A 12082-nucleotide genomic window follows, 5' to 3' on the forward strand; every position below is an offset into this window, starting at 1 on the left:
GATTGCCTGAAGTCGTCTTGGCGCTAAGACAGATAGCAAGCCTCAAAGAGGAGAAAAAAAGAACAACTCCCCTAACAGTCAACCATAAAAAGCCAGGTTTTCACTGCCTTTCTAAACGTGGCCAGCGATGGACTTTCTTTTATGCTAAGTGGCAGCCGGTTCCATGTCCGAGCTGTATGTACCAAGAAACGTCTACCACCCCAATTAGTTCGTCTGAATTTCGGGATGCGAATTAATTTCAGTTGCCTTGATCTGAGCATCCTGACTGGTTCGTACAATTTCAAATTAGTTCGCAGAAACTGTGAGCCTGAGCCCTGAACAGCCTTGTATGCCAGGCAAAGTGATTTAAAGCCTACTCTTTTTGCCACTGGAAGCCAATGTAACAGTTTTAATTTAGGTGTAATTGACTCATATTTGGGGATGCCAAGCACTAACCTCGCCGCTGCATTCTGCAGGCGTTGTACCTTGGATAGGATTTGTTTTCTAGCCCCAGCGTATAAAGCATTTCCTTAGTCTAACCTAGACAATGCAAATGTCGTCACCACCGTTTTTCGGGTATCGTCTGGTATATAAGACAATAGTTTCTTTATCATCTTTAAGATAAACCAAACTGAGGATCCAAGTTTACTTGCTTGAGCATCAAAAGAAAGTTTGATGTCAAAGGTCATGCCCAGATTTTTTACTTTGTCTACCAGGTCCGGGCAACTCCCCAGGTTGTCCGGTCACCAGGCTGGAGACCAGATATTAGCATTTCCTCCCAGCACCAGCATTTCACTCTTGTCACCGTTCAACTTCAAACAGTTGTCCGTCATCCACTGACTGACCTGTGACATACAATGTTTGAATTTGGCTGCTGTCTCATTCACCTCCTTACTGATAGACACCACTATCTGGGTGTCGTCAGCATAAGACACTGGGGTAAAGCCACAATCCCTTATAATTTTTGCCAGCGGTGCTACATATAAATTAAAAAGGGTAGGGTTTAAGGCAGAGCCCTGGGGTACCCCACAAGGTGAACTAAATAATTTGGACTTTGCCTCTCCCAGCTCAACTGCGATTCCGAAGCTATGAGGCAAAGAAAGATGTTACAGAATCGTGGACCTTTACTTCTGCTAGGCGGGCCAGGAGTGTCTCATGCTGACCGTTTCGAAGGCCGCCAACAGGTATAATAACACTAAGGCGGCCTTCCCTCCATCGTCTAGCACCCTCCTGAGTTCTTCAACCGCCATCAGCAGAGCTGTTTCCGTGCCATGTCCCTCCCGGAATCCATATTGAGAATGATCTAACCAACTGCCCTCTGCTAAATACCGGGACAGCTGTTTGTTTAATAGTTTCTCTAGGATTTTCGCAACAAATGGAATCCTGACTATGGGTCTATAGCTACTGGGCTCCTCGTTATCCAAATTCGATTTTTTTCAGGAGCGGCCTTATTGATATACTTTTCCAAACATCAGGGAAAATCCCAGACGATATAATTTGTGTGAAGAGTTTCACCAGAAGGGAACTAGGTAGTTCTGGGAAAAGCTGCATTACTTTAGGCGGACAGGGGTCCATTGGACTGCCTGAACTGGTAGAGTTCACTTCCTTTATAATTTGCTCTAAAGTAGGTGGGGAAAATTGAAACATTGGAGTCTACGGCAACTCCTCCGCGGCTTATGTTGGGCCGGAGATAACCAGATCTACATTGTTTGAAAGGTGATTCTTAAGAGTTAAAAACCAAGGAAACCTTATTCACAAAGAATTCACCCAAAGTGTTGCAAAAATCCGATGTTATTGCCTCTGAGCTGATGTTATCAATTTTTGCTAGTTTCTTAACAGTAGAAGAAAGGGCTTTACTAGATCCTTTTGAGTCATTAATTTTTTGCACAAAGTAGTTGCTTTTTTCCGTTATAATCAATTTTTTGTACGTGCCTAAAGCCACTTTATAGTCTTCTTTATGTTTGACATCGTAGTTTGACCTCCATTTTTTCTCTGCCCTTCTACAGCTCTGTTTTTGAGCCTTAAGTGCTTCCGAGAACCAAGGCTGTGATGGCATTTTCCTTTTGAAGGTTACTTTCCTTAGTGGGACAGCCACCTGCACTGCGGCCTTTATCCAGTCATTAAATTGCTCACAGGCTATATTGCTCTCTAGACCAAGGTCGGGATAGGATTCCTGTTGATTGTCTATAAGAATCTGAAAGTTGGTCTTTGCCCAGTCAGGGTACATTGCCTGCCTAAGCACTTCAACCAGCCTTCCAGTACTTTCCTTGATTTCTAATGAGAACATAATTACCTTGTGGTCGGACCAGGGGACCAAAAGAGTCTCAATATTACTTATCCACTGACAGGAGGAGAAAATACCATCCAATGAGTGGCCAGCCCAGTGCGTGTCTACAAATACCTTTTGTTCCAAGGAGAAATTGGCTAGTGCATCCTTAAAAGATGCTACCTTAGGGTCACCATATTTCTCCAAGTGCAAATTGAAGTCACCCATAATAGTGTAGTCAGTGCCCGCTAGACTTGATTCTAGAAAAGGAATGAGTGAGTCAATCAGTGGGGTCTTTGCACTGGGGGGCCTAAAGATTAGTAGACCATTAAAAGTGAAATTATTTGTGAGCATAATTTGAAACAAAAGCCTTTCGCAGTTCGGATTGCTGCCCTTCTCCGAGATCTTTACCCTAAAACTGTAATTGCTAAACCCCCCGCGTTTCCCCTCTCTATCCGCTCTGTAAATGGCGAACCCTCTGGAATGGCTAGAGCCAGATCAGAGTCTGAAGCGACATCCGCCCACGTCTCCGTAATAAATAATAAATCCAAATCTTGGCTTTCAATAAGTTCAGCCATATGAGTGTTGTGTTTAACCAACGACCTCGCATTTATTAGACCAGCCTTAATGAGTGTAATTTTACAGTCCTGTTCCTTGGGCTTGACGTTAGGTTCAGTCACCATATCAATATATGTGAGAATGCAAAATCCTGCATACATACCGGACAATTTATAGGTTCTTGATGTGGCTTAATAACAGGGCAACCAGCCCTGGGTCTCAATAGATGAAGTTCAGAGCTAGAGTATGTATATTTCCTCTTATTTTCTACAATTTGCACAGGGGGTGTGGCCCTAGGCCCGGACATGGCGCGGACGGGCGCAGACGGGCACGCCTTTGGCGCGCCGCTGGCACGCCCCCTGCGCGGACGGGATGTCATCATCATTATATCCGGTGTTGAGGAGGGCGGGAGGTGGCCAGCAGCTGGATCACAGTCCTTTTCTCTCTCCAATATGGCGGCTGAGAACCCTCTCTTCCCAAGCGTCAGCAACCTGATCAGCTGCGCTGGGGGCAGGGTAATATTGCGGCGTGAAGCAGGAGGTATGGGTTATCTTTTTAAAAATTAGTCCAAAGCGCTAAATGATTTCCACAAAACAATAAAATGCACACTTTTAAAATTTTCAATCGGCAAGCTAAGCCCCGGCTTCCGCCTCAGGGGTAAGACATATGCTATTAGTCAGCACGCCCGCACTCTTGCGCTGTTTAAATAACCAGGGAGGACGGGAGGCGGCCAGCAGCTGGACCGCAGCCCTTTTCTCCCTCCTATATGGCGGCTGAGAACCCTCTCTTCCCAAGCGTCAGCAACCTGATTGGCTGCGCTGGGGGCAGGGTTATATTGCGGCGTGAAGCAGGAGGTATGGGTTATCTTTTTAAAAATTAGTCCAAAACGCTAAATGATTTCCACAAAACAATAAAATGCACACTTTTAAAATTTTCAATTGGCAAGCTAAGCCCCCGGATTCCGCCTCAGGGGTAAGACATATGCTATTAGTCGAGTTGGAGTGCAGAGTTGGGCGAGCTCCGCGCAGAGGTGGAGTGCAGAGTTGGGTGAGCGCCGCACAGAGGTGGAGTGCAGAGTTGGGTGAGCGCCGCGCAGAAGTGGAGTGCCGAGTTGGGTAAGTTCCTTGCTGAAGTGAAGTGCCGAGTTGGGGGAGGTCCGCGCAGAGGTGGAGTGCAGAGTTGTGTGAGCTCCGCACAGAGGTGGAGTGCAGAGTTGTGTGAGCTCCGCGCAGAGGTGGAGTGCAGAGTTGTGTGAGCTCCGCGCAGAGGTGGAGTGCAGAGTTGTGTGAGCTCCGCGCAGAGGTGGAGTGCAGAGTTGTGTGAGCTCCGCGCAGAGGTGGAGTGCAGAGTTGTGTGAGCTCCGCGCAGAGGTGGAGTGCAGAGGTGGAGTGCAGAGTTGGGCGGGCTCCGCACAGAGGTGGAGTGCAGAGTTGGGCGGGCTCCGCACAGAGGTGGAGTGCAGAGTTGGGCGGGCTCCGCACAGAGGTGGAGTGCAGAGTTGGGCGGGCTCCGCACAGAGGTGGAGTGCAGAGTTGGGCGGGCTCCGCACAGAGGTGGAGTGCAGAGTTGGGCGAGCTCCGCACAGAGGTGGAGTGCAGAGTTGGGCGAGCTCCGCGCAGAGGTGGAGCGGAAGTTCATCGCACCATATTGATCCAATAAGGAAGAAACTCTGTAGTCCTTCATCTGCTACAGCTATAATTTACTTTCTTTTAGTTCTTATAGTTTTTTGATAGCTTAGCAATGGGCTATTTAAAATTAGTTCAGATGTATTGTTTGACTCAGAGTTGGAATTACAGGGAAACCAAGACGTTAAGTATTGGTCTTTTTGGATTCTCTGTGAAGGAACTGTATTGATAATGATGAAGTAAGAGATGGCATGCGTGTTATGAAACTGAGAATATATGTTCCTGAAGCAAAAATCCAAACTCTAGTATAAACCAGAATCTGTGTTGATTATTGTATATGTTATTGTATATGGTCAATAAAAATGTAATGAAAGGATATTATGAAAAGCCATAATAATGTATGTTTATGATTTGTGTGGGGCTCGAACCTAGCCGAAAAGCAGAAGAGCGAGCACTGTTCCTTGTCGACAAACAGAGCTTGAATTTAGTTTGAGGGTGCTGGGAGGGGACGTTGACTGTTTACTGGGTTGCGAGGTAGGTTGTAAGGAGGTGTCTTCGTCTCTTTCATAGACTGAAGATTGGCAGAAGGGTTCCAGATCCTGAATAGGTTTTTCTTTTGCACTTCTTACTCCCCAGTCTGGTGTTCTGCCTGCTGATGTGCAGAGAGACCTCCAGAGGTGGTGAGTTGAGCTTGTCAGCCAAATAGGCAGATCCCCAAATTTCGAATCCAGAGGCTTGCAATAACAGCTAAACACATAGGGCGTCATTCCGATTAGTGGGCAAAGTAGCAAATTATGTACCCACTGTTCCGCGCCCGCTTTTCTACTTTCCAGTAGACTGTAAATGCCTCTCCTCATTTTTAGAGTGTGAATTTTCCTCCATGTTCTTCTACCTGTCAGACATTGTACATGCATAAATCTGGGATATTACTGCTTGAAAAAAAACGTTCAAAAACTGCGTGAACATTATTCCTCATTAACACCTTGGCTGCTAGAGGGTTTTCCCGTCCGGTGCTGATTTAGTGAAAACCCCATTATACATGACGAGTTATCCTTGTCATCAGCACAGCTCAGCCAGTGCATCATGACGAGTTACCCTTGTCATTAGCATTGAAGAGGTTAATTCCTGCAGAGGTTATACCTGAATACAAAACTGCATGCGCTGCTGTAGGCAAACAAGAATCCCATTGGGGTGGTTCTGAGCCCTTTGGATAGTCTACAGTCTGATTGAGACCATCAGACTTGTTCAATCTGGCATTCTTCTACAGCAGCATGCAGGAATGTTCAAAGCCACAATTTGCATCTTCACGTGAGCTGCGTCAAAGCTTGCCCTGAACCTGTGAGGGCTCGAGGAGATGAAGTTCTTAATGCGTCTCTTCACTTGGATTGACTTTCAGAGTTTGGTCAAGACTGGGCAGAACAACTGGTCCCTGGCTGAGCTTGTGCATGCTGTGGTCCTGCTGGCTCATTACCATGCTTTGGCAAGCTTCGTGTTCGGAAGTGGCATAAATCCAGAGAGCGATCAGGACCCTCCCAATGGATTCAGACCAGAGCCAGTCAACAACTTCTGCGCCTGTGATCTTGCCAATGACAACACCATAATAAATGCAGCGCTCACAAGCAACAATTTTGGTGTAAGTGTAACTGAGTGTATATTTTTTTTCTCAAGCTCAGTTTTTCTAAGAATCTAATATTTTCTCCAATTGCAGAATGTGTTTATTGGGTCATACAGGGAATTGGCAACTACCCTCACATTGTGCAATTGTATAATGATCTGGGAGGCTGTGTGTTTCGTTTAAGGTTGTCCCAATGCAAGAAGCCAATCGCCACAGATGGCTTCTTGGTAGCTTATTCATTCTTTTACTAGCATAAAACTATTTGTTGGAAGTATTGGATTTTGTTTTAAAACACATTTTGATTTACATTGCCAGGATTATCAAATTAATGACAGTGTTTCCCATAGAAATGTACATTTCACATAAACAGTCCACTTAAATAATTCACATTATGCATGTTAATTGTTAAAACTATTACAATGTTTACAGGATTTGCGTCTGCTCTCTGGTCAACTCAAACAAGCTCCCTCTCTGTAGCAGGGTCCTGCGACCTACTTGTCTGTACCAGGTTCCTTCCACCTCCCTGTCAGTGGCAGATCCCGCGACCTCTGTGTCTGTAGCAGAATCCTGTGACCTCCGTGTCTGTAGCATGATCCTGCGACCTCCCTGTCTGTAGCAGGGACCTGCAACCTTCCTCCCTCCCTATAGCAGGGTCCTGCACCACCCTGTCTGTAGCAGATTTTACGACCTCCCTGTCTGTAGCAGAATCCTTCAACCTCCGTGTCTGTGGCAGGATCCTTTGACCTCCCTGTCTGTGGCAGGATCCTTCGACCTCCCTGTCTGTGGCAGGATCCTTCGACCCCCCCTGTCTGTAGCAGGGTCTGCGACCTCCATGTCTGTAGCAGGGTCTGCGACCTCCGTGTCTGTAGCAGGGTCCTGCGACCTCCGTGTCTGTAGCAGGGTCCTGCGACCTCTGTGTCTGTAGCAGGGTCCTGTGACCCCCCTGTCTGTAGCAGGGTCCTGTGACCCCCCTGTCTGTAGCACGGTCCTGCGACCCCTCTGTCTGTAGCAGGGTCCTGCGACCTCCGTGTCTGTAGCAGGATCCTGCGACCTCCCTGTCTGTAACAGGGACCTGCAACCTCCCTCCCTCCCTACAGTAGGGTCCTGCAACCACCCTGTCTATGGCAGATTTTACGACCTCCCTGTCTGTAGCAGGATCCTGCGACTTCCCTGTCTGGAGCAGGATCCTGCGACTTCCCTGTCTGGAGCAGGATCCTGCGACTTCCCTGTCTGGAGCAGGATCCTGCGACCTCCCGGTCTGTATAGAAGGAACTTGCGACCTCCCTGTCTGCAGCATGGCCCTCCCTATCTGTAGCAGGGTTCTCCCTATCTGTAGCAGGGCCTCCCTGTGTGTAGCAGGGTCCTGCGACCGCCCTGTCTCTATAGAAGAAACCTGCGACCTCCCTGTCTGCAGCAGGGTCCTGCGAACTCCGTGTCTGTAGCAGGGTCTTGCAACCTCCGTGTCTGTAGCAGGGTCCTGCGACCTCCCTGTCTGTAGCAGGAACCTGCGACCTCCCTGTCTGTAGCAGGAACCTGCGACCTCCCTGTCTGTAGCAGGAACCTGCGACCTCCCTGTCTGTAGCAGGAACCTGCAACCTCCCTGTCTGTAGCAGGAACCTGCAACCTCCTGTCTGTATAGCAGGATCCTACAACCTCCCTGTCTGGAGCAGAATCCTACGACCTCCCTGTCTGTAGCAGGATAAATACATACTTGCCTATGTCACAATGGTTAAAACCGAAACTGCAGCTTCAGATAGTACATCCGAACTATAGAATACTGTGTCTAGTGACTAATGCTTACAAGGTAACTATTTGACTGTTTGCAGAATTAATTATCATACTCTAGGACCAGATAAGCACTCATGTCACTGTCCTCCAGGGCAAGCACTAAACCTGAAAGCATTTTTTTTCCTCCAAAACTCCTACTATTGTCTCCCCCTCATACCCCCTGATACCTCCCTCTTCCGGCTTTGGACCTGCCTGTTCCTAAAGATTGTTAAGCACTGTACTAGTTCCTGGCTTTACTGTGGCCAGTAGCCCATAGTGTCTTTTCTCTAGTAATGTATTTGCAGTATCCACAGCAGCAGGAAAGCAGAACTCACACTTGAACTTGGCTAAGCTACGGGAGACTAGATTCAAGGTTCATGCTTATGATATGCTTTTGGACATACGTCAGAGGTGTGTCACAACGAATCATGTCTTTGGTCCATTGGAACCACATTGGTTCTTGTTTTTGTCACTGCGGGTACCCGGAGAAGACTGTATTGGTAACTTTGAAGTTGGACTGTAGGAAGGAGCCAGTAGAGCAGAAATGCTTGCCTTAGGTTGCAAAGCAGCAAACTTGCAGTTAGGTTAAAAAGATAACCCGCAAATGAATAACCATAAACTTGTGTGTCAAAAGAATTTTCTCTCTAAAATATCAGAATTTGGCACCTAACTCAGTGGTGAACATTTATTTCTCTGACACTTTTTCTGGTTACGTAGTCAACTGATTTGGCCAGTGAACTGGAGACCTTAATGGAAAGAATGAAAAGACTTCAAGAAGATCGAGAAGATGAAGAGGCCTCTCAGGCAGAAATGGCAACTCGCTTTGAGAAGGAGAAGAAAGAAAGCCTCCTAGTTATATCTGCAGGTAACTGTTTTTGCAGAGTTTTGTTCTTGAGTTTAGTTTTATTGCATTATGTTGTGTTCTTTCCACATCAGCCAATATGATGCTGTAATGTGTGAACCCAATGTCCCTTCCTTTCATGTTCTTCTTGTTTTTGTTCTTCGTATGCCAATACATGATGTCGAAATGTGTATGCCAAAAGACTCTGGTATGAGGAGGGAGCTTCCTATGGAGTCTGGGTCCTGGAGAGTGAGTCAGATGAGGGCTGACTCGGTGTTAATCAAATGTGGCTGTAGCGGCTTTATTGTTGCATGTTCTGCACTATCCACCTCTAGATGTAGCACAACCCAACCAATGGGATGTAGGTTAGCTTGTAAACAGAAGCCTGCCATCTACAGGAGCTGGCAATGGGTTGCCACTAAATCAGATAGCCAGATGGAGCTTTACTGGATCGTCTTTTGGTGAACATTTTTAATACTGTGGCCCTCTACATTTAATAAACAGGGTCATACTGCTGGGGGTGTTAACTGGATTCTGCCAAGCAATATGCCTCTGTTGTGCTAGTGCATCGCATGCATAATGGTGGTGGAACAGGCAGACTGTTGAGCTGCAGGTTGTGTGTACACCTAGGCAACCCTTGCATTTATGAGGTAAATGACTTCCATCCCACACCATTGCTAGCGATATAAAATACTTTTTTGGTATTACACGTTTGATCTGGGAGGGGCAGCGCTGTCAGGATTAACAACAGTTTTTTTTGCTGCACTTATTCTGATCAGTGGAATGGGTAGTGCAGTTCATAATACTTGTCCTCCGAAATTACCACCAGTCGGTGCACTTCTTTTAAAAAGGCAACGTCTTTTTATTTGGGTCATTTTAATCCTTTTTTTTAGTAAATACGTCCTTCCATCATTTTGAAATGAAAGGCATTTGAGGTAATTGCTGCAGGTAGCTGGGAGATATGGTCTCTTTCAGGAGCTCCTGGTCATGACTATCTTGTGCACTTGTGGCATGACGTCCTTTGAAGCATTGGCTGGTAATGTTTCAACCTGTCTCGAAGGATGCCCTCAGAGTCCATGTTCCACTATGAGGGTTATTGTCATCACAAACCTTTTTACCACCTCCCACCTCAGCCTAAAATATACTATCAGTACAGGAGTCCTATTCCAGGCATCATCAGCCTTTCTCCCAATTGGCAGGAACTGGGACAGTCCGATCCGTGTGTGTCTGGCTTGTTTTCGTACCTACGACTTAAAATGCATACTCAGTTTTTTTAAGAGCCTGGCTGCATCGTCCTTTTGTGTTTGGCACCTCTGATCGATACTTCTACCTGCAGATTCCTCACCCGTCGAATATCTTCCGGCAGCATACTGGATCCAATCACTTTTCCATAGCTTTCCTGCACTTGTATGGGGTGCTGTTCCAGTTTGGCACCCAAAGTAATACTACAGTGACAGTATTCGTTTCCTTTTTTTGCACCCTTCAGTGTGGATGCAGGACTTATTCCCTTGATTTTTTTGTTGTTGATTTTTTTTGTTGTTGATTTTTTTATTGTCACAGTGCTTTTCACAAAGAATTTTCACTTTCAAAACCTTCCTATGCTGTGCTTCAGCGAATGCCGCCTCTCAAAAGGGCAGGGATGCAGCCCTGTTGCAATTGTGACAGGCAAGTGTCCATTGTTGACCCCCACGTGGCCTGCTTGTGGTGCTTCAGGTTGGGGCACGACTGGTGGTCATGCGAGTGGTAATGTTGCATGAACCCAAAGACCATAAAAGAATGGAATGCCAACTATTTAATGGCCCACACTGAACGTCTGGATCAGCGTCGTTCTCGCTCCAGGTCGAGGCCACACTTAGTCTCATTCCTCTCCTTTTTCCATGTCCTCTAAGGGGAAAAAAGGGAAATGTTAGAAAAAGAGGAAACGTAGACAGGATTCTCCTCTATTCGGGTTGATCTGATGAGTCTCCTCAACCTACTCGGTCCCCAAAGTAGTCGTCGTCGTCATCCTCTGAGCTCTTGGATATAAGTCTAGGCAAAAGAACAGCAGACTGCTCCAGGCCCCTTATTGGTTCCACCAGTAACAATGCATTTTACAGCACCACCACTGGTGTATGCAGATTTCCCTGTGCTTTGTGCTAATCCAGCCATGTTCCTCCATGCGATGTAGCTATTCTAGCAGGCGTTGGTCCTCTTTGGTACATTGGGGGTCTCCAAGTGGGATGTCTCCATGAGTTCTCCTTAGGTCTGAGCCTCTTTCGTTACACTAGGAACACCACTGGCCCTTTAAGGCACTGAGACCCATAGCAGAAAGTCCTGCACCTGCAAAAGTGACTTCATTTCTTGCCATTTTTAGGAATGCAACTGATTTTTTAGACTTGCCTCTTCCTTCTGTAGAATCTAAATCTAATATTGTGACTGAGGTCCTACATCCTCTCTGCACTTTGGCGGAACCAATGCAGCCCCAGCAGTGTACCGCTTGGTGGTAAGGAGAAACAGGCCAGCACCAGGTAATCCACCGTTCCTGACCGTTCACCCTTATCCCCGAGAGTCTGGTAGATCAAGCCCCATCCTGTACTAAACAGAACCTAGGAGCTTTCCTGGTTCCCTGTCGTCATAGGAAATCTAAAAAGTTTGAGGCTCTTGGGGGGAAAAAAGATCTTCTTGGTGAGAAGCTTGACTCTCTGCTCCTTTAATTGAGACTGTCTCCTGAGGTGAAATACCCATGTTCTAGAGAACATGACAGCAACTGTTTTCGCAAATTTGCCGGTCCACCTTAAGGAACATTTTGCAGAGGTGGTCCATGGTGGACAAGACTTGTCAAGACACATTATTAGGGTTGGGCTAGATGAGCAGGTTCGGTGGCTAGGGCTATGGGCTCCTCTGTAGCTATACACAGACACTGCCTTGGTAAGGTTCACAATACCTCCATCTTGGGGCCTTCGGTCAACCACTAGGTCCTACACGCAGTTTAAAAAAAAAATCAAGGTTTCTCAAAAGAGTTAATTTTTTAGCAACACCAACCTTCTCAGCCTCTCCTGCAGCCAAACACACTGCTCAAAGGCACTACAGAAGCAGGATCCGCAAAACCCAGCAGTGCTCCTCTTATTCCTCCTCCTCCTCTTCCTCCTCCTCCTTCTCCTCCTCCTTCTCCTCTTCCTCCTCACCTTCACCACCTGGCAAACTGCTTTAGCATCCCCTTGAAGAAGCATGTGCATCCCATGAGAGGCCTGGAAGGCCTTCAGTCTGTAGAAGGGGGCATGCACTACCCTCCAGCAGACTCCTCTACAGAGCCTTAGCCAGAAGACAATCTGCAAACCCTGCAGCAGGAGGTGTCAGCCCTGCTACAGAAAGGAGCACTGGATTTCGTTTGGATCAAGAAATTGGGCAGCGGTGCTATTCGCTGTACTTCCTGGTTCCTACAAAGTACACCA

General features: G+C 46.9%; 1 protein-coding gene across 1 annotated transcript in view; it reads left to right on the top strand.

Moving 5' to 3' along the window:
• SESN3 (sestrin 3) overlaps nucleotides 1-12082 on the top strand; it is a 293232-nt gene that overhangs the window by 175792 nt on the left and 105358 nt on the right. The window contains exons 5-6 of the mRNA XM_086935298.1: nucleotides 5825-6061; nucleotides 8528-8675. Of these exons, the coding sequence (XP_086791424.1) occupies nucleotides 5825-6061; nucleotides 8528-8675 (385 nt within the window). The remainder of the gene's footprint in view (nucleotides 1-5824; nucleotides 6062-8527; nucleotides 8676-12082) is intronic.

This window comes from Lissotriton vulgaris, chromosome 8 (assembly GCF_964263255.1).
Source record: "Lissotriton vulgaris chromosome 8, aLisVul1.2, whole genome shotgun sequence".
Lineage (NCBI taxonomy): Eukaryota > Metazoa > Chordata > Amphibia > Caudata > Salamandridae > Lissotriton > Lissotriton vulgaris.